Source organism: Xenopus laevis, chromosome 8S (genome assembly GCF_017654675.1).
Source record: "Xenopus laevis strain J_2021 chromosome 8S, Xenopus_laevis_v10.1, whole genome shotgun sequence".
Taxonomy (NCBI): domain Eukaryota; kingdom Metazoa; phylum Chordata; class Amphibia; order Anura; family Pipidae; genus Xenopus; species Xenopus laevis.
Window position 1 is genome coordinate 72581860 of NC_054386.1, and position 24191 is coordinate 72606050.

The 24191-nt window shown below is 38.7% G+C and overlaps 1 protein-coding gene across 8 annotated transcripts in view; it reads left to right on the top strand.

The window, feature by feature from the left end:
- hdx.S (highly divergent homeobox S homeolog) overlaps positions 1-24191 on the top strand; it is a 56598-nt gene that overhangs the window by 30401 nt on the left and 2006 nt on the right. For 6 of the 8 annotated variants that reach the window (XM_041574983.1, XM_041574982.1, XM_041574980.1 and 3 more), the window contains 2 exons: positions 11791-11873; positions 13912-13995. In XM_041574983.1, the coding sequence (XP_041430917.1) occupies positions 11791-11873; positions 13912-13995 (167 nt within the window). Of the gene's footprint in view, positions 1-1410; positions 4360-11790; positions 11874-13911; positions 13996-24191 lie in introns of those variants that run through there. The other 2 variants (XM_041574981.1, XM_041574985.1) reach the window with 2 other exon arrangements.

The window sequence follows — 24191 nt, forward strand, 5'->3', positions numbered from 1 at the left end:
AGCTAGCATCAATCCATAATGGTAGAATAATCCTACTGGGTTTCTTTTTATTTTAAAATGTTTTTAAAATAATTAAAGGAGCACTAAACCCTAACATTGAATATGGCAAGAAATTACATATTATATACAGAACCAAACACACCAGCCGAAAGGTTCAGGATCTCTATAACAGCAATATTACAGGAGCTCCCAATTAGGATTTTCAGTGTGCTCCAAGCAGCTGTTGCTTGAGAAACTAAGCTTAGTGGTAGTTGCAAATCATCAAGCAAAAATAAGCTGTGTCTGTCAAGTAAGCTGATACCACAGGGCTGATTAAATTCTTATGCAAATAATGGATTAATTTTTGAGCTTCCATGTAATTAGAATCTTAATTAATTAGTTGGCTTTGTATTGTCACATTTATATTCTATATATAGAATATATAGATACCCGCAGGGTAGATTCAGGCCGACCTCGCTCCCCAAATTTTTGGGTCAGGGGTGGGTTCGGGTTAAGCTCTCTCCTTGCCCATGATATATACTACTGACTTCCAGTTTTATAGACGCGCTTCTGTCCGTCCTGCCCCTTATATGACATCATTAGCGGGGAGGCCCAGGTCTATAAAAGGAAGGCGGAAGTTGGGGGCGCGCGGGTTAGGGTCAGGTGCGGGTCCAGTTTTTCCTCAACCCGCACGTCACTATCCGGTAACTGACAGCAGCCCTGGGGATCAGCAGAAGAAAGACATTAAGCTATTAGAAACATCTTTGGAGGCACAAATATTTACATCTACAGAGCTGTGGTTGCCAAGGACTGGTGGAGAACCCCAAAGCAAAATGTGAAGATTCAGTTCCATGAAAATCATTACTTTATGATTTATCACTTAAAGGAAAACTATACCCCCAAAATGAATACTTGAGCAACAGATAGTTTATATCATATTAAGAGACATATTAAATATACATATTGTCCTTTTACATCACTTGCCTTGGACCACCGTATCGTGATGGTCTCTGTGCAGCCTCAGAGATCACCTGACCAGAAATACTACAACTCTTAATGTAACAGGAAGAAGTGTGGAAGCAAAAGACAGAACTCTGTCTGTTAATTGGCTCATGTGACCTAACATGTATCATTTGTTCGGTATGTTTGTGTGCACCGTGAATCACGATACCAGGGTCCGGCCCTTATTTTTTAAAATGGCAATTTTCTATTTATGATTACCCAATGGCACATACTACTAAAAAAGTGTATAATCATGAAAATGGTTTATTTTGTGAAGTACGGTTTTACATATGAGCTGTTTTATGCAATATCTTTTTATAGAGACCTACATTGTTTGAGGGGTATAGTTTTCTTTTAAAACTTATGCGCGAGATTCAATTTCAGAATAAACAACTTTTCTCCTAATTCAAATCCATTTTTTTTCCATAGATTTCAACAGAAGTCCATTGTCAGACTTGAAACAAATATGAATGAACCTTATTCAGGGTGTTTTTATCTCTGTTCAATAGAAGAATTTGCAGAGTGCTTGCTGTTCCAGCTCTGCATAAGAGTATGCAAGGGGGAGCACAAAATGTTTATTGCTCATATTCAGCACAATAGAGATTGTGTCATGGCTGTGTTCATCTGACAAGAGTTCAGAATGTTCCTATTTTTTGTTTCACAGAAGCTTGAACAGGGGGTGTCCTTCTGTGTTCCCTAGTAGCATAAGCTGCAGTGAGGTTTTAAGAATTGTAGGTTCAGTTATGAGTTTGGCTCAGTGGGCTCAGTGGGTTGCATGTCTCAAAATAGGCTTCTGTGCCTCATTCCTCGCCTACTACTTCCTTGGAAGATGACAATTTAAAGTTCATGGTGATGCAACATCAGATCTCTGATGACACCTGTAGTAACCAGCTTTTGTGGACATTTTTGTTAAGGGCATTCCTGCTGTTTTGCCCTTGCCTTATGATTCATTTCCTGTTCCTGTTTTACCTCTTCCTGTCTAAGCTAAGAGCAAGTGTGGAGCAGGGCTGTGTTACCTGCCATGTTCAATAAATGTATACAGTTCCTGTGCTGGTCTGAAGCTCTTGTATTCCTTATTCAGCATATGTATAATAGAATTGTGGAAAGATTATAGACCAGTGATGGGCAACCTGCTATTCTCCTGCTATTAGTCCCACCTCTGTTAAAGAAGTGAAAATGTGTTTGTTAAGTTGTAGTAATTAGCTACCTAACAAGAAATGAGAATTGCTATTCTTATCCTCTGTATTTTCTTTATTAGCCCTGCTAATTAGTGGATGTGTGATTGAGATGGAAAGGTTTTACAATGTTGCGTGGCGAAGCTGGTGAAAGCACCAGCCAAAGCATCAGTATGCCTTTGGAACGTTATGTTTGGTGTTGCAATTATAACTGCATTTTTTGCATTGTGTTATGAACATCTCATTTGCACAGATTTCCCTGCAATGTGCAAGAACATTGATACAGGCAAAAATGTAGCCTTACCTAAGTTTTTATGTTTAACATATGATAGGTACAGGATTCCTTATTCAGAAATCTACTATCCAGAGAGTTCGAATTACAGGAAGGCCAACTCCCATATAGCTCATGTTCTCATTTTTAAAATAGATTCCCATTTTCTCTGTAATTATAAAACATTACCTTGTACTTGATGGCAACTAAACTGCATGAATCCATATTGAGTTTTTAGGGGTTTTTCTCTAGTAAACTTGAATTTCTGAATTTGGGGTTTTATAGGGGAAAACACAAATTTTTCGTGGAAAAAAAACAACTCAAATTTTTTGAGATTTATTATACCCCGAGGCTGCTAAAAGTCCGAATTTAAAAATACTCTAACTCAGACCTGTCGAGGTCATGTACAAATCAATAACAAATGTCCCTTTTACGTTTGGAAGAAATCATGTTCTGCTCTCGGCTTCGAGTGATAATCTGAATAATTAGAGGTTTTCGGGCGATAATCTGAAAAATGTTAATTTTTCCACGATTTTATTGAACTTTTTCCCACACCAAATTTTTCAAGTTCTTTTATTAATAAATAGGGTAAAATTGTGGATGGAAGTTTGGTTGAATTTGTTTTAATAAAATAAAGAGAAAATTTCAAGTTTTAGTAAATAACCCCCTCAAGGTTTCAATTATTTTTTAGCAGAATTAATGTGGCTTTCTTTGGTGTAACTCAGGTGTAACTGCCCCATTAAATGTGCAGGGAGCATTTATGGTGTTATATAAAATCATATTTTCATAAATCCTGCAGTTCATGTTGCCTTGTGCTGCTTTGTAAGCTGAAGGATTTCTGAGCATGGAGCATTTAATGCTTTTATTCAGTAATTTGGCCTATTACCGCATTTCATGCTGTTAATGTTCTGTGATATATTAAAACTGAATTCCTTAGCTACAAAGGCACAGTGGGCTGCTGTAATGTAGAGATCTGTAATGTGGTATTCCTGCTGAACTAGAATTCAATGCAGTTGCCATGCTATAATGTATATTGGGAGTTATTGTGGCACTGATGAGTGCAGGATTATGGCAGCTCTCTGGTAAGGATCAAAGCAGCATTCTGCAGCTACCTGTTAAGGGTAGCTCTCTACTGAAAGGTCTGTTTAACTATCATCCTTCCTCTCAGTTTCCACCCTGCTGGTTTGCTTTGTGCCAACGGCATGCCTTTATACCAGTATCAAAATGTATTTTCTTTCCACCAGAGAGAGCTGCAGGCTGCAACTCAAAGAGGAATAATTGGTAGCAGAAATATTGCCATACAAGGATGGTAATTGCCTTGCAGGCTCAGGGGACACAAACAGTTTATGCATTAAGAGACACAGAAAAGAAAGTACTGTGACAGAGGATTTATTTACCGCAAGCACTTAAATAACTGCTTATTTTAAAAGTGAAAAAGCAGACCAATGTAGCAATTAGCCACCCGGCCCAGCACCAGGCGAGGAGTAGTTGCCAGATTACATCTTTATGTTTCTTCTATGATCAGCAGTTCTGCATGTCTGAAGATATCTAAAGAACCTTTTCAATGCCAATTTGTAAAAAAATGTATTTATTATTGTATGATGCTTAAACAATAGGGTTGCCACCTGTCCGGACTTCACCTGGACAGCCCGTCCAAATACCGGAAATCTGGACAGGGCATTGAAAATAATGACATGGCGATCGGCCAATCTCTGATTGCCACGTCACCAGTCGGCCCCCCAAATCACCAGCCCACGCCCAAGACAAAAAAAAATCCCATATATTATATGCAGTTAGATATACAATCACTCCATGGAGCTGGTAGATTAGATTCTCCAATCACACAGCTGCATGAGGAAAGTGCCCCATATTATACTTAACGGCTACTTAAAGGACCAGTAACATCAAAAAATTAATTTGTGTTCAAGTAATAAAAATATAACCCAGTGTTGCCCTACACTGGTAAAACTGCTGTGTTTGCTTCAGAAACACTACTATTGTTTATATAAATAAGCTGCTGTGTAGCATTGGGGGCAGCCATTCAAAGGAGAAAAGGCTCAAGTTACACAGCAGATAGCAGATAAGCTCAGTAGAGCATAATGTTCTCTGTTATCCATTATTTATCCTGTGCCATTTAACCTTTTTTAAATTTCCACCATTGCTAATCAGCAGCTTGTTTATATGAACTATAGTAGTGTTTCTGAAGCAAACACATCAGTTTTACCAGTGCAGGGCAACACTACATGATATTTTCATTACTTTAAAACACTTTAATTTTTTGGTGTTACTGTTCCTTTAAGTGGTTGACTTGATTGGCCCTTCAGTGTATTTCTTCTAACATTTCCTTCCTGCCCCCTCTTCTGACATCATCCGCCTCCTGTCTGTTTTCCGGCCCCAGAAAAGCTGACAAAAAAAAAAAGAAGATACCATGCTAGATTTAGTCTCAGCTTTCTAACTTGCATTAAAATAATCCAAGGGTGAAGACAGACCAGGAGATTAGTCGCCCCATGCTAAATCTCCTCTAGCTGGGGCAACTAATCTAGTATGAATGCTTTCCCAGTGGTTAATATGTGAATTGCCGCTGGGGAAACACACATGACGCAAAGTTGCCCGATGTTTCCTAACAAAGAAATTTCTACTTTTGAAAGTAGTGGTGCCGCCTATGTTTACCCAGCAGCCCTAAGGATGGTGGCAGATGGGGAGATTAGTGAGGCGACTTCTGAAATCCGAAGCGATCCCGCCAGCGGGAAGGCATTTAGGTAGATTAGTCACCCGCAGCCACCCTAAGGGCAGAGACACAAACTCGGATTCGGGAGATTAGTCACCCAGTGACAAATCTCCTCTTCTACAGGCGACTAATGTTCCCGAACTGCCTTTCCGCTGGCTAGAATGTAAATCGCCAGCGGGATGGCACTTGGAGCGATTCATTTTCCGAAGTTGAAACTTCGGGCGACTTTGGAAAACGAAGCGATCCGAGTGCCATCCCGCCGGCGATTATTATTCTAGCCGGCTGGGAAGGCAGTTTAGGGAGATTAGTCGCCCGAAGAAGAGGCGATTAGTCGCCGGGCGACTAAATCTCCCCGAATCTGAGTGTGTCTCTGCCTAAAAGCCTTTTTCATTCTGACTTACCATTACCAAAACAAAGGCTTTGTTTGCCTACATATAATTGTCTCGTTACCCTCTCTTTCGGGGCCAAGAACTTTAAGGGCAGGGGCACACAGGCAGATTCGGGGAGATTTAGTCACTTAGCGACTAATCTCCTCTTCTTGGGGAGACAATCTCCCGAACTGCCTTCTGCCTGCTATAATGAGAAAATGCCAGCGCAATGACACTCGCGGTGCTTCGATTTCTGAAGTCACCTGAAGTTGCCTCACGAGGAAACTTCGGAAATCTAAGTGCCCGAGTGCATTGCCGCAGGCGACTGCCCGTGTGGCCCTGCTCTTAGAAGACAAGGTCAGGATAACAAACTATAGTTACCTTTAAGAAGTAACACACATTTAAAACAGCAGAATATTCTGTTATTATTGACTACCTTCCTAAGAAATGTACAACAGTATATTAGGAAGGCTTGTAGCCAATATAATATTATAGCCATGTGTCCTGAAGTGCCCATATTCCTTGATATTTCTGTGAAATTCTTGTAATCAATTTGTATTCAAGCCATAGCGCTCTTGTCACTTGGGGCTCTGTTATGAAAATAACTAGAATTTCACCATAAAGCCTAACAAGACAAGAAGGAAGCAGCTTCCTCAGTGAGAATATAATATGTTCCTGTCACTTCTTCAGAATGTAAGTGTTTTTCTTTCCCAAAACTACACTGCGTTATTAAAAGGGAAGATTGTATCATACTTACCGTGATCTTCCTTTCCTGGACACTCCATGTCATACATACCGGGATAGCCCCGCCCCAGTGCTCCCATCAGAAGGACCCTCCCCAAAGCTTTAAAAGCCCAACCCCACCCCCTAGTCCGGTGTCTCGTAATAAGCTTCTAGAAACTACCGAAAAAGGGATGGGAAACCTGACATGGAGTGTCCAGGAAAGGAAGATCACGGTAAGTATGATACAATCTTCCCTTTTCCTGGACACTCCATGTCATACTTACCGGGACTTAGCAAGCTAATATCCCAATGGGAGGGAATTTGTTACACATAAGGAAGTGGCCGAGTATAATCTATACCAGATAAAACTCAGAAGAATGAAACCCCCAAAGGTGGACCAAAATCACCTTGTGGAAATCTGTGAACTCTATTTTCAGAGGAAATGGACTGGAAGAGAATAAAAGGAAATAGTACTCCTTAAAGGAACCCACACCAAAGTAATGATACCGAGTGTGAAACCAGCATGACAATTACATTTAAAAAGAGAGAACTCTCTCTTATTAAATAGAAGCGGATAGGAACCCAGAGTAACACTTCTACATAGTCTTACTCCTACTACATACCAGCATGTTTATTCCAACCGCATAACATCCACAAGAGGACTCTTGGAAATGGCTCAAAAGCATGGTACCTGCAAAAGAGGATTTAGTAGGGGGAAGGAAAAATACCATCACTAGTCTTCTACATGACCCCGCTCTGTATGACACTACCGGTACATGGCATCACCTAGTGTAGTTCCCAGTCTCTTTAATACTAAGGAACCTGTATTTATTCCAGACCATAACCAATACACCTCTCAATGAGAGGTCCGTAGAATGACTTATGGAGAAGGAGTGCTGCCAATGTGGGAATACCTTACCTGCCCTGTGAGGTATCTAGAAGCATTCTGCAGTCTGTACAGATTGAAATTGTTTTTATCTTTAGCTCATGATCCAACACCAAACAAGACTGGATAGTATTAAGATCAGCGTGCCCTGGAGTAGACCAGGTAAAAGAAATGCCTGCAGATATGCATAACCTTGCTATGATACAGTCCTCGAGCCTTCACAGATGTGACCTGTACATAGCTGGAGTTATTGTACACCATAGATTGGGCTTATAAACAATCTGTATGGCCTGCTCCCATGAGTTTACCATATAGGAAGAAATTTGAATGACTCAAGGAAGTATTACAACCAACAATACTGCTAGAGATTGGTTATTCTCAAATCCCCGGACATGGACAGTACCATCCTTAAGTGTTCAAGATTAAAATTAATCTAGGTATGGAGATATAATTATTTACCTATTATTCTGCAATGGAACTCCCCTACTAACCATACATGCATGTCCAAGCCTGTTGGCAAGAGATGCAATAACCAGGACCTTGCCTAAGGCCGATACTGCAGCCTTGGTCTAAAAGGATAGTGTATAAGACCCTTTTTATAGCTTGATGTTAAGCCCTATGATACTTACCTCAACTAGCCAGGCCAGTCTATGGTGGTTTAAAAGGCTAAACCCAGAGTAACAGACCTTTAGAAAACCCAGCATGCCAAGATTGCATGCTTCCTGTCCACCATATGGATTAACATTACAGAATAGCCTGTTATAACGAACCTGTGGATCAAAACTTTTAGCTATAACTGAATTGATGGAGAATACCTAATTTTACAGCCAGCTTTATATGGTACCCATTAATATAATATGTCCCATGAATATATAGTCCAAGAGCTGACCCCTATTGTATTGGAGACAAACTAAATAGGTCTGTACTATAAAATACCTCATTGCAAAGCTCTAAAACCCTGTGGCAGTAGTGAATACAGTATACAGTATGTGATTTAACCAAACATTTGCACTGACTGATGCACCCACTGTCTTCCAGACTGAGACCAGATAAGTTGCACTCCTGTAACCAAGAAAGAGATCCTGATGAATATCATACCAGTTTTATAAATAGACCTTGATTTATCATTGGAATATACAGAACATCTATCTTGCCTGATATCCAGCTGTGGCGATATTAGAATCCTTGTTAAATGTATATATGACTGTATACATGTCTACGTCCATTTAGCCCCAGGCCAATCCTATCGCAGAAGCAGGATACGTATTTATCTTATTTTCTTAATCAGCAGGAATAAGTCCAGTCGTAGAACATAGATTCTAATTAGTGAGATCCTTAAGACTGATAACTATTCCAACAGCCTATAGTTGAATGTAAGCAAATATATGGACCACGTTGACTTCAAAAGTTGTGGTCTACAAGTTCATGTTATAATACAGCCATTGTATAATACCTACCTGCTGTTTGACTATTGCATAACACCCATATGCAATATAGTCGTATACCTTTAAACCAGAATTGGCCACTACTCTCACACCATCTTTGTAACGGTGCATAATCCTATATATTACATAGCATTTATATGAATCAGAATTGGCCTTAGCCAATCCATTTAGACAAGATACATGTCTACATCAGTTACCACCTTTACTGTATCTGTAACCCATATACCGATTGTGGAATACTTACCGGGACACAGTCCCCTAAGCCATTATGGACTGCTGTAAATAAGGGTATACCGTAATACTTATCTGCAACACAGCTGACGTACTTAATTAAGTTCATAATACCTATATCTGACTTGGCTAGCGCCTTTAAGTCAGTCTTGGCTGCTGTTATCAACAAGCATACGTTACCCTATTGGCTTATTTGCAAGAGTAATCCATGCTTATAACCTAAATCAAAGTTACTTGAAACAGACATGACCCAGGGATACTGGAGCCTTAACTTGTGTTACCATGCTTACATACAAACCTGAAGGTTATATAGGCACCCTCCGGAAATGCCTAGAACCTTACCACACCCATTACTCATCAGTTTAACATTTACCTTCAGTTTGGTTGTTCTATTGATTGGTGTCCAAACCAGAGAGATGTATAGCATGTTCATTTACTTTAGTTATAACCTTAGTAAGCATCAAAGCCACTGAAATGTTTAAGCATATACATACAGTAAGGTTATAGTAGTGACCAGTGGCTGGCCCAATTAATGTATGACATGTGCATTAGTATGTGGTTATTATAGCCAGCTCCGAACCACTGATGTTACCCCATCTACATTCAGTTTGGTGTAATATTAAAAAGTGCCTATACCAAAAATGTCTAACATGTACATTCATATTTGGTTATTAAAACCAGCTCTGGAACCACTAAAAAGTTTCCACATATACAGTCAGTTTGGTTACCACATAATGCAGCAACAGGCCCAGAAATGTATAACATATGCATTTGTATTTGGTTATTTAAGCTAGCTCTAGAATCACTGAAATGTTTCACATATACAGTCAGTTTGGTTACTGCCTTATGCAGCGACAGACACAGAAATGTATAATATATGCATTTATATTTGGTTATTCAAGCCAGCTCTAGAATCACTGAAATGTTTCCACATATACAGTCAGTTTGGTTACTGCCTTATGCAGTGATAGGCCCATAAATGTATAACATACACATTTTGTTTCCACATATACAGACAGTTTGGTTACTGCCTTATGCAGCGACAGGCCCATAAATGTATAACATATGCATTTGTATTTGGTTATTAAAGCCAGCTCTAGAATCACTGAAACAAACAGTCAGTTTGGTTGCAATATTCAGTAGTGCCAGGACTAGGAATTTCTACATAATGCAGACAGAGCACTCGGCCCAAGAGTAAAGAGGCCCCTTTCTCTGGCTGCCCATCCCAGCTAGCCAGTATCCACATGCTCACACATATACACACGCATATACACACATATATAAACACATATATATACTGGCTAAACAGTTTACTTCCTTCCATACAGTAATGTCTAAGCTTCTAAGCTAGCTAAATCAGAAGCAGAGTAGAAGAAGTACATGTTAATTTAGTTCACAAACCTATACTATAAAGGAAAGAGTCGTAACACAGAACCTTACCTGATGTTTCAGATAATCAATCTGAGCTGCTAAGGGAGGGGCTGGGAGGGGATCTACCTGTTCATTAACTGAACCTGAACACTGACCTCCAGAGTAATTACCCAATTACCTGCAGCTGCTGTTAACCGAACCTGCAGATCAACATAGTATTCTCAGCGCTCAAATAAGAAGGCTAACATTGTATTTGCAACATTCCCATCACATATAGACAAGTCTTGCCTTAATGCTGCTTTCAGACCCTGCAGATCATCATTGCATAGAACTGCTCTCAGCTGCTCTCAGCACGTAGAAACAGTTTTGCATTATCACTGCATTGCATTATCATTGCTCATAGAACGTATATATCAGCCTTGCAGCTGCACAGTTCTTCCAATGGCCAACAAGGCTCATACTTTTTTAAGAGTTAGGAGACTCTGGAACAAGGTGGCATTCTCAGCTTAAATTTAGCTTTAACTGCCAGTAGATTTAAGACCTCAGGGTTTTCTTTTATTTAACCCTGGAAGCTGCCAATTACCTCAACCTTGGGAAAGTCTTTTGAGGGAGGCAGCTGGCTCTGACACCTAAATTCCTCCAGAAGAAAAAAAAAATAATACCCCCATGTGGGGGAAAAAAGAGAAGGAGGCCATAAGGTTCAGGCCACTAACTAAATATTTGTCATCAGAATAACGTACCTAACTGCCACCTCCCTCTCCCATCCGTAAAAATCATAAAGGGTGTATGAGCCATATACCCCAATGCCGCTGGACGCTTTTTAGACATGCCCAGGTAGGCATACGGATGGGTGGACATAGCACTTGCCACAGACCTGGATATAATCAGGCTGGAGGGCACATGGATCAAGGAAAGCAATGATATGAGCCACAGTAAAAACTGTGCCTACCTGATCCAGATGTTTAAACACTGAAGATTCCACCTGAGGTAATGTGCTTAGGGGTAAAAGATCACCAGGACCAACCCGAGTCCCTAGGACGCTAACAGCAGCCCTACTGCTTCCCCAAGGTTAAAAAGAAAACTTGCTTCTAACAGGAGCAAAAAAAAAAAAACTGAAGCAGAAGGAAAAAAAGACACCGGACTAGGGGGTGGGGTTGGGCTTTTAAAGCTTTGGGGAGGGTCCTTCTGATGGGAGCACTGGGGCGGGGCTATCCCGGTAAGTATGACATGGAGTGTCCAGGAAATAGAAATGATTGTCTTCCTGTGCAAATCAAAACTTAGTTTTATATATATATATATATATATATATATATATATATATATATATATATATATATATATATGTATATATATTTATAGATAGATATATAGATTTATAAATATATATACACAAGATGCGTGTATGCACATCCATTTTTGCATTTCAGAATCTCATGCCTTAAAAAGGATCAGTGTAAAATAATATAAAGCATTAGTCAATACAATATATAGACTTGCTGAGTTTGACAGAACCAGGCATTGGAGTTGATCCTTAGTTAATTGTGTATCCTCCAACACCTTTTATTTTAGAAGAGTATGTGCCTCTGTTAAACTTGCTGTCTTGTCTTACAGCAGATGAAATGCCTGAGGTTGTACTGAATGAAGATATTGCCATCAAAGAAGACTGTCACGATTCTGTTCCAGTGCATAATGTGGTGAGTATGTTATTTTCTTCCCGGGAATATTGTTTTAGCTTAGAATAGATTCTCATATAGAGATTTCATACCCAAACAGAATTGACACTTTAAAAAAGTTTTTTAAAAAAAAAACACATTTATCTCTTTTCATTATTTGCAGTTTTATAAAGTGGCACTGTCATCAAATATTGTCTTCCTATTTGTGCCTAAAAGCAACATGTAATGTTCAGCGATGTGATTAACCTAAATTCTGAAACCATTTTTGTGCTTTCACAAAACAGTATATTTTCTGTTACTTTCTATGGTGGTATTTCATTCTTTTCTCTCAATTTCTCAAAAAGTTTGTCTTGTCTAGCTTTATTGCAGAGCATTTTGCCACACATTGTCCTATATATATATATACAGTATATATATATATATATATATATATATATATATATATATATATATATATATATATATATATATATATATAAAACATGATTTCTTCCATAAATCACACATTTTAGAACAATCAACATTTTTGAAAAGCTTGATAATATATTTATTTAAAAAAAATCCTTACCAAACCATGGGTTAAATGAATACAGGAGGTTCCTAAACAGTGTTTTGACATAGTGGACCTTGAAAGAGAGTTGTAAGAGTCGTCGGTATTTCAGAAACCACTTAAAAAAAGAAATGTAAAAGTGCCCGGAGGACCAATTCCTATTTTGGGTATTTGGGGCTTTTATATTTTCCTGGTTAGGCAAAATACACATTAAACAGTTAGTTTTCTTAATCTTTCTTTTCAGCTACAGTGAGTAAAAATAAAACAGATTTTAATAAATCTGCTCCAAAAATCTTTGTTATAAATGTTTCATACAAAGTTTAATTCATGAACAAATATTCTAGTTGTTTAGATTTAGACTCTGCCATTTAAAATTCCTGGGGAGTTGCATCTGGTTTTACCAATTCCTTCCCATCATATCCTTCTGGATCTTTGATTTTTTTCCTATGATATAAAATACATGTCGTTGTCTTATTTACAAGGACTTGTTCGTTTTTCGAGACCAATCCTCTACACACACACTTGACAAGATTTTAACATTTTCTCTGCTACCATGAACCTTCTCTTCATTAATTATTAAAAGGGTATTTCCAGCAATGTTTTAATACCAGTAAAATGGGAAAGATTATATATTTTACTCACTAAAATGTGTATATCATTCTTTTCATCCCTTATCACCTTTTGAAGTCTGCCTAGTTGGAAGCTACTGTGTATTCATATTTCCATGGTAAACCTGGCCCTCTCATGCAGTGCCTGATAATTGTAATTGGATGATCCTATGGAAATCTGACCATAGCAACTAGCTAGAGAGATCTGAAGAAAGGCAATGCTATCATTCTTTTGTTATATACAAAAATGCTGCTATGATTTATTCTAAAGTGGATACTGTACATGGCATGTAGTTGATTTTTGAAGCCCGCCCCCTCCACATAGGAGAGACGTTACTGCTATGCAATAAAAATCAACTGCACCCCCCAGTTAAAGGGTCTTTCCTTGTTTTTTAACCTTTGGGGTACCCTAATATTTTTCTTTTTTTTCCCAGTAGCTATTATTTACTGTTTTAAATGGAAGAGTGAGAACCAAGGCAGACATATGGCATAGGCATTTCAATGTACTGGTCCCTATGTCCATATATCATTACTGCAGTGTGTACCAGTTCTTTATGTGGTCATTCTTACTGCAGATGGTTACCTTTTCCGTTCCTCAGCTTCTAAAAGGTGCTATGGATGGCAACAACAGGGCATCCCCATACTTATGCAGTCGGTGATCATTTAGAAGACACACAATTTTTATATTTTTCACAATAAATGAACATGAAGAGCTCAATTGCAAGAGTGTAAAGGGCTGCAAAGCCCTTATATTCTCATGTACAAAGCACTTGTGCCTGGCATGTTGGGGAGAGGGATCTGCACTCTGAGCAGAAGGCATCTCTGCACAAGGAAGCCCTAATCACACACTAATTAAATGTATAACTCCATGATCATTGCAATGCCTGTTACTATGTTTCAGAAAGTGGAAGTGGTTGAAGAGGAAATCACTGATGCAATGAGCAAGTTTGATGTGGAGCAGATGCGTTGTCTCTTGGACTACAAGGTATAGTGTTTTCTATTTTGTCTTTGTAAAACACTATATTACTACTTGCGTTATGGTAAAGCGAAACATGCGAATAGAGCTATTTGGTTAATGTTAAATGTTTTTCCTCCTGCATTTTTCCCATCGATGGAAAACTGCCTGTGACCACCTCCTATAACTCCCATTGACTTCAGTGGGCAATGTGGGGAAGTAGATAGTGAGCACTTTCCCACCCGAAAATATTCTAAGCATATTGGGTGGAATACACTCACACCTGCAATTATTTCCCTACTGTCATCAATTGAATCCTTGGGTAACAGTCATAGGTATATCCCAGCAGATATTTTCTAAATACAAATTTAGTATTTAGGCCTTAGGCTGGTCTGAAACATTACTGCTAGATTTCTCACACTGACTGACCAGATGGCCATCAGGTTATGTGCACCGTTTGCTACTGATACACTCCCACCGCTGATTAGTGGAATGGGTGTCATTACATATTTAATTGAGGTTGGTTATCAATGGGATAACAGAGCTTTCCACATTAACCTATCTAGTAGGTTGTAGGAATCTACTAATGCATGAACACCCGTATTCTGCAAGGTGTCTGTGCTTCTTATAGATAAGTGAAGTAATGGATGTGGTTTTGGTAAATGCGTAAAGACTACAAAGCATATAAGTAACAGTATAATTATGCAATATTTTCACAGAGATTCCCTGGCTTTTCTCATGTATTCATTATATAATATTATATATACATTATATACATTTATAATGCCCCCATTATGTCTTGTTTGACAAGATGATGACCCCAGAATTAGAACATTTTTATACAAAGACATAAATGACTCATCTTGAGTAAATTACAGTACAGTGCCTCATGGCCAGATAGTTGGCATAACTCATTGAATCTCATCTCTCTTGTGCTTCAGTAACTGAACATTGACCACTTTTGAATTGGCAAGTGGAGTTCCACACATGAATACTTTTGCCTCACATTTTTGGCAGATTACTGATTACAAAACCATTGAGTGATGTAAGTGTAATGGCACACTAGGCAACTTCTAGTGTATGGTCACATGAGCATTTGGCTGTCCTGTGGGAGGATGACAAAATGCCAGAAATCACTGCCAAAACTGGGCATTGGCTCAGTGTCCTAGAATGGGGGAAGATTTCTTAATTGTCCAGTGCATTATTACCCTAAGGCCAGGGGCACACGTTCAACCCCCTGTCTGCACATGCACTGACCTGCAAACAAACACATGGGCCAGCTTTCATCATGAGAATGCCTTTCTGCACTGAAATCTGCCCTGTGTGTGCACTGACTGACTGGCTAGCAAAGAAATGCAAAGTGTGCCCCAGGCCTAAGGGTTATCTCACATCATGAGGATACAATTGAGTTAAGCTGCTTTTAGGAGTTTACTGTTTATTCTTTAGGTGAGCAGCAAGGTTTTATGCAATGAAGAGACTTGTTTTCAGGTGTAAAAAAACGAATTACAGTCCCACTGACAGAAGGGAGATGTATTTATGGCTAGAAGCTATTTCAAGACAAATCCTTGGCATTCAGAGCTCTTCAGGCAATAAGGAATAGAGATCAATGTGTGACTGTTATTAATATTTACATTTCAGGTGCTTAGTGCCATGGTTACTAGTTAGTCCCACAATAATCTCACTTCTTGCATGAAATACAGGAGTCAGAACAGCTGCTACATAATGGGGGGGGGGCTTTTTTGAACACTGGGCAAATTAGCTCCTGGGCAGTAACCCGGAGCAACCAGTCAGTAATTAGCTTTTTCAGCTGCCCAGATGCAGATTTGTTGATAAATAAGTCCCAACATCATTAAAAGTCTTCCTTTAAATTTACTGAAGCTACACTGAACATTTTCTGTACATCCATCATTGATAAATTTAGTGCAGTTTGTAATTAGGTGTGTTAGACCTGTGGTAACATGCACAGTTGGTATCTTTCCCTAATCTGTGCTAGTGAGAAGCAGCTCCATATCATAACATTGGAGCTATCATGCAATAGGCCTAATACCAATTAGAAGTGCGCTGCGTTTGTCTCATCTCTCCATCTTAATTCTCACTGTATTGTAAAGGTAGCTATACACGACAGATTTAAGCTGTTTATTTGAGTCCTTTAGACCGATTTGGCAGCTTATTTGCCTATGTATGGGGCCTTCCAGCGGGCCTTGACAACCAATATCTGGCCAAAAATAGGCCAGATATTGATCAGGCAGGTTTGATTTTCTCCAGAGTCAAGGACTGTGTCGTGTAGTTGGTGTTCCTTGCCCCATGGGTGCCTATTCCCATTGTTGTAATCTGATAGTTTGGCAAGATATTGCCCTGCATATCGGGAGAAAGATGCATCATTTGGCAACCTCATCTTATAGTGTATGGCCACCTTAAAGTCTGCATTGGATCTCAAGTTTTCTGTCCCAGCCATGGCTGCCATATTTCCACCATAGGGAACAATAGAAGGTATAGGGCACTCTGGAACCAAAATGCAGATCGCACCGAAAAGTATTTGTTGAAAAGTGAAAAATCTTTATTTAGACCATCTAACACTTAATCATAAGCTTTATATTTCCACCATGCCATAGAAGCCAGACAGGGTTTAGCATGATCACTGCATTCCCTGGCCAGTTGCTTGATCTAAACATGTTTATTTAAGACCCTTCTTACAAGATGGTAAAAACCTTCATATTTTTGCCCTGAACAGCAGTCTTTTTATTCTGTGCAATGCCTTCAGATTATACAGCAGGATACAATTCTGGGTGAATACCTAGTTGGTTATGGTAAGTGAGGGGCGAATTTATTCGCCAGGCGCGAATTCACTGCGACTTTGCGCGATTCGCCAGCGAATAACTTCACCAAACGGCTGCAAAAATTTGTTGGCGAATTTTCCATAATTTCGCGGGAAATTCGCCCATCACTAGTTATGGTTCATTCATGTGCATTTGCTTAAAGTGTGATGAAGAACTGCCAATCTAACAGGCTTGCCTGCAGCCCCTAGATTCAGGGGCATGACTACAGAGAAAGCAGACCTTGCAGCTGCAAGGGGGCCCAGGAGGTATAGGGGCCACATGAGGCCCTAAATAATGAGCAGTTTAAACATACATTGGTAAAAAAAGGACAACCTCTGGTTATGTTGGGGGGGCCCTCAAATTAATTTGCTGGGGGCCCAGTAAGAGTAACTAATAACGCCACTGCCTAGATTCAAGGATTAATGTCTAAGACACCTCTCCTAGCAACACAGATGCACAAGGCAAATGGGATTCGTAAAAAGAATGTTCAATGATGGATTTGTTCCCTCTTTATCTGCTTTTTTCTTAGTTCTGTACAGTTTTAGGGACCTTTTAGCTGAATGTTACGGGCTGAAGGGAGCACACTGGTATGAATCCATTCAATAACGTTCCCTGTAATCTCATGAAACACATTTCTGCCTTAATGCCTGATGGGACACTTAATCATGTTTGATCAGGACATGAAGAAAACAGGAAAAAATCAGGAAAAACTGTGATTAAACTGAAAAGAAAAAACTGGATTCAGTAATAATTGTAGCAAAGGACTGTAACAATAATAATATTACTTAAGGAGTTGTTTATGAGCCTTTACTTACACATCAAATACACATTGAATTTAGATAGCTATTAAGAACTGGTGTTTCCCTGACTTGTAATTTTAAGAATTCAGAGAGTATGAGTTCAATATAAGGTTGAGTAAAAGCATTTATAGCCTAAGGCAAATAGCTGACTTTTTTCTGCACACATTTGATTTGCCCCAGTTCCACACTCTGCCCTTTCTGTGATGCATTATGGCCTACACTCCCTGCTACACCCAATACACAGTGCTGTCCCAGGTCCTGAAACCGCATGAATCCTTAACTGCAGCATGCAAGCTTCTGTATACATTTAAATTAGCCGTCACTCACTGGGCCTCAGAAGAAACTATTTGATTTACAGTATAATGGTGGCACTGACCATGACCCTAATTAAAGCAGTGCGGAGTTGGATGTTAAGTGCTAAAAACAGTTTGTGCTGTGTCCATTTTATGAGCAGTGCCACTGTCCTAGAGCCTTCAACCATAGGCACAAGTCATTGCACTCCGTAATGAATTAAAAAGACATATCTTTCCCATGAATACAGCAGTACCTGTGCTCAGCCCGTGCCTGGTTCAGCTGTGATGTATTTTTGAGGGGCAGAAGGGGTGGTTTATAGGCATCCAATCCCCTTAGAGGGCCCAACTTACTTTTCATTCAGATGTTCAACCTAGGTAGTAGCAGTCACAAGGTGCTACAGAGCCCTGTACTTACTACATGCTTATGGCAGCTGTTAAGTAAGGGCTCCCTTCAGCTTGACTATTATCTGCATCCTGCAGATGCAGCAGATAATTGTATAGGTCCATATGGGGAACAGTTTTGTACTTGCACTTAGGGCAATGGTTTAATAACAAATAGAAAAGGGCTGCTGCAGACCCATCCTCCATCTGGCATTGCTGCTTCACAGCTCTGCCAGCGATATGCCGCAAACTCACAAACAAGAATTGGAGATGATGTGAGACTTGCCTTAATAACAGTGTCCGCAAAATGGCTCCTGCCAGCTTGCTATAATTATGAGTTCCCAGGAAACAAGATTCAAATAAGTTATAGTGTAATTAAAGTTTATTTTGCTTGACTAACTTGATAAAATAGGATTTGGAATAATTTTTTCAAGTGACCTTTAAAAGAGAACTAAATGCTAAAAATGAATAGGGCTAAAAATGCCATGTTTTATATACTGAACTTATTGCAACAGCCTAAAGTTTCAGCTTGTCAATAGCAGCAAAGATCCAGGACTTCAAACTTGTCACAGGGGGTCACCATCTTGGAATATGTTTTTGACACTCACATACTCAGTAGGCTCTGAGCAGCTGTTGAAAAGCTAAACTTAGGGGTCGTCACAAATTATCAAGCAGAAAATGAGGTTGGTCTGTAATATAAGCTGATGCTACAGGGCTGATTATTAAATTCTGATGCTAATTGCACTGTTTTTTGTGCTTCCATGTAGTAATTATCTGTATTAATTACTAATCAGCCTTGTATTGTGACATTTATATTCTATGTGAGTGGGTCCCTTAGCTCAGTAAGTGACAGTAGCACAGAGCATGTGCAATCAGATGGGGAGCTACTGGGGCAGCTTTGGAGACGCATATCTTCCCTGGTAAAGGGTTATTATGACTTGGGCTGGTACAGAAGCCCAAAACATAATGTACAACATTTCTAACCTACTTCTTCAGTTAAGCTTCACTTCTCCTTTAATCATAGGCTGATTTACTGCAGTGCAGTTACGCAACCGAACTAGTAGTTTGTTTTCAGTAAAAAATATCTTTGAAGAAATATGGCTTACAATAGTTTCCCCAGGAAAATGTGCAAGCCATATTGTTACCACTTATTTCCCTTATGTTTATGATAGAATATACACAAAAGACAGACGTTTATGCATGTATGTGCTTCTTGAGAAAGAGCTGCTGAATTTTAAATATAATGGGAATTTGGGGAGAATCAGTTTCAATCTCTTATGAAACAAATTTTGGTGGATGCCATGGAAACAAATGATCAAGGGAATTCTTTGTGCTGCCAAGTCAGGCACTGGTATAAAGCGTCTCCTCTGTAGTGCAGTGAAATGCTAGCGTATACTCACTGTGAGTCACTCAGTGCTCATTTATCAGCGTTTGGACATGTGCCTTGTCATTAAAAACGAGCGATTCCCTTTTTATTTTGACTCTAAATGAAATGGTTACTCCCCCGCTTCTGTCTGAGTGATGCGTGCAACAGCTTAATGCTCCTCTCTGCTGCTAACCTCTTGTAACATAGACCATCATGGCACACCGGGGATTAACTCCAAATTGAAATCTACCTGCCAAGTGTTTGGGCTGTTGTCTGAATGGCACAGTGTGCTGGGCAGGTTTCTGCAACACCAGAGAAATCATTCCAATAATTGTATGTCTGGGGCCATAATGGTAAATTAGAATAACAGATTGGGTGGGTATAGTCTTTCCCTCACAATCAGCAGGTGCTGTAGCCAGTCCAATGCACATCTCAAAAATAACAGCCCTGTTTTGCAACATTACAGTAGCCCTAAAAAGGCTTACTTTATCTTATTCATAGGTATTATTCTTATATAATACACTATGAGTGTGTCGATATTTTGTGTTAAAATGTATAACAGGTATGGGACCTGTTATTCAGAATGCCTGGGACTTGGATAATGGATATTTCCGTAATTTAGATCTTTATACCTTAAGTCTACTAGAAAATCATGTAAACATTCAATAAACCCTATAAACTGGTTTTGCTTTCAATGAGGATTAATTCTATCTCAGTAAAAGGTACTGTTTTATTCATACAGAGAAAAGGGAATTTTTTTTTTTACAAATTTGGATTATTTGGTTAAAATGGAGTCCAGGGGGTAGATTTATCAAAGAGTGAAGTTGGAGATCTGCACAGTCCGCAGAGGGACTGGGATTTTTAAAGGTATATTTAACAAAGGATGAAAGTGAAAGTTCAACATTTTATAAATAAGCCTTTAAAATCCCATATAAATGAATGGAGAGAGGTGGAATTTCACTCTGCGGACTATGGAGATGTCTAACTTCACTCTTTGATAAATCTACCCCTATGGGAGAAGGCCCTTCCGCAATTTGGAGGTTTCTGGATATCGGATCCCACACCTGTATATATTTGCATTTTTGTTCTGCAACGTCAGTTATATGACATAAAGTGCAAAGTTTGCTACAGATCTAGTCACCTAATGCAGCCAATCAGCTGATAGCCTTTATTGGTCAACTGTTTAAAAGAAAACATCCTATCGGTTGCTGTGGGTTACTGCTCCTGAGCAACTTTGCACCCTTTATTACATATGAGGGTTAGACTTGGAATTTCAACTGCTATTTGGTTGCTAGGGCTCAATTCCCCCCTATAACCAGAAAGCAGTTTCGAATTCACAATTGAAAATCAATAGGAAAGCCTGAAGAGTAAATTAGATGTTAAAAATAAGAATAATAATTAAACTCAACCTTCACAATCAATCTGTTTCTTGCCGGATCAGTGATGCCATTAGCCAGCCAGCATTTTCAGCTGCAGGTTTGATATAGGCCAAAGAGCAGGCTCATAATTCCATAACCGTACAGGATAAATAAAGAAATTAGAAAGCTGCTCTGAACTGGTTTATCTAAATATGCTTAATAAAAAGATCCCCATTAAAATGTTTCATCTTCCTTTTTATACATAAGTAGGAGCTGAAAGCCGTACTGATAGCCGTGGTCAATCTGCAAATTACCCAAAGATGGAAATAGCAACAGAACACTCTGTATATGACCATTAGAGGTGATGTTACTGTTGCAGAATTAATCAGACCTCCCATCTGACTGCAATGCGTGTAAGTGGATATGAGTCATGCTATGCAATCCTGCTACTTTGGTCCAATTCCAATTGGTGCAGCTAAAACTAGAAGCACTTGAAGATGCACACGGGGCCTAATGGATGACGTATATGTGTTTAGCTCAGTAGGGACCTTCCCTGCAACTGCTATGTTAAACCCATACACATAATATTATAATATGTGTTCTCTTCATGTGGAAAAAAAATCAGCTTGTGTTTAGTTAGCACATGTTTCTTCATCCTGGCTGTGCATTTTTGAGTTTTGTTGGGAGTATATTCATATTTATTTCATATTTATTTAAGTTTGAAATTGTCACCTTGTGTTATTAAAACAGAATTTTTATGTTGTGGTTTAAAGAGATTTTGCAGAGGCAGCTGGTGACTTATTCATGTCATTACTCCCTATGAATCACATTTTTTCATACAAAAAATGTATAGCAAAAACAATTTAAAACATATGTATATATATATATATATATATATATATATATATATATATATATATATATAATATGTATATAGATGCACCTATTTTGTGCATCTATATTAAATATATACATGCACACAATAGGTGCCTTTTACAAAGACCCCAGGCAAAAGTGCATAAGCACTAAAGGGTACAAAAGCACTTCTATCTGGCTAAATCTAGTATATCTATGACCTGGATGAATGAAAATCTTCATAGTCATATTCTATCTGGTTGCACTGTGCACCCTGCATCAATTGAAAAGATCATTCTATCATGATTTGTATGGTATAGTTTTTATTACTAAACTACACTGGGTACATTGCACATAATTCATTCTACCATTTAACATTTTATTCTTGTACCAATAAATTAATTTTTTTTAGTTGTAATATTGGTGTGTAAACAACCATCTCAGGTCATTTTGCCTGGTCATGTGCTTTTAGATCCAGCACTTGGATGGAACTGCTTTCAGACAAACAAGGGAAAGTTGTGCTCACCCTATTTTTTAAAACCATTCGGCGGGGGTGCAATGAGGGTGTGACCACAAAATACATATAGTCAACTACAAGAGGTCCTCTGCACTCAACCCATTATCAATATATTTAAGACAGAGACATTTTGTGCATACTGCTACAAAAAAATGCCTTACCCTTTAAACAACACAGGGATTGTTTGTCCATATATTGCAATATATTTAAGCTGGCCAACTACATCAAAGTCATCCCATATCTGGCCAGTCCTACGCTTAATTTTCATCTGATTCATTAAGAATTCTATTGCTTCATTATACATTTTACAAAGGGACTAAGTTTTACCTGCAACTTACTAGCTGCTTTCAAAGTAAAACTCCCAAACTTGGCTGCCCTTTTATTAGACACCAGTGGGATCACCTATAGCTGGGAAGGGTGGGAGCTACAGACAGGCTATTAAGGCTACAAATGTATTGTTATTGCAGTTTTCTATTACTCATCTTTCTATTCATATTCCAGTCTCTTATGCAAATCGATGCATGGGTTGCTAGGGTAATTGGGACCATAGCTGAAATTGCAAAGTGGAGAACTGCTGAATAAAAAGTTAAATAACCAAAAAAAAAAAACAATAATAAAAAATGAAAGCCAGTCTCAGAATATCACACTCTACATCATACTAAAAATTAATTTAAAGCTGAACACCCCCTTTAAAGAAAAGACAAAAAGTCCATCATTTTTAGGGGACGAGAAAACAATAGTGTAAAATATAATAAAACTTAGGGGATATAAAATTGATGGTTATAATTGTAAACTAACTATAGATCTTAAGATCCCAGTAGCCTTGAATATTATGCTTGTTCAAGAAATCATCCACTCTTAAAGGCATTAACAGAATCAGCCATCCCAACATCACTGACGGGGCATTCCACAACCTCACCTTGAAGAACCACTCATTACTTCAAATGGAAGATTAATTCTTCAAGTCCTAAGAGGTGGCCTCTGCCACATTGAGCTTTTCTATGGGAAAAAATATATCCCGCTATCTCTTTATAGTGTCCTTTAATGTACTTGTAGAGTAATCGTGTCCCATCGTAAGTCGCAGGACATCATAATATTAAGCAAAGTCTAGATTCCTGCTCACCTCCTCATATTAGGCAAATAGATTAGTCTGGCAAGATTTATGAATATAGATATTGAATATAAATTGTATTCCTTATTACATCTTTCCTACCACAGATGTCAAACTAACAGACCATCAGTTTTCAGGCTTACACCGGGAACTCTTTTTGAAAATGGTTCTACATACTAACAATTCACTAGTCCCTATGAACCAGGCAGTTAAGAATCCTCGACAATTGGTTTAGCAATTACTGAGCTGAGCTCTTTTAGTGCCCAGGGATAAATACTATCCAGCCCAGGACCTTTGTTTTTATATGTTCTAGTCTCTAAAATTTCCTCCTGAGTCACCTAGTCAATAGTTATATTATTAGAATTGGGTCTATTAACAAGAAAGGCTTCATTAGCTTGTTCCTCAGTTGTGTAAACTGACAAAACCAACAGTTTAGAATCTCTGTTTAGAATCAGTTTTTTCCCTGCTCTCATTAACTAGTTGACCTACCTCTGATATTATGGGTCCCACTGCTTCTTGCTTTATTTTATTTACAATTTAAAGTTATTTTTACTTGACCTATTCATTATCTATTTTAGTTTGTATAATATCTTTTATACATGCTTTATTGGCCTCTTTGTACCTAATAAAATTCACAGGTGTCCCAGCTAGCTTGAATGCCTTAAATGCATGCTGTTTCTTACCATGCCAATAAAGGTTTTGCTTGGCAATGTCTTTTTTTTTGCTGAC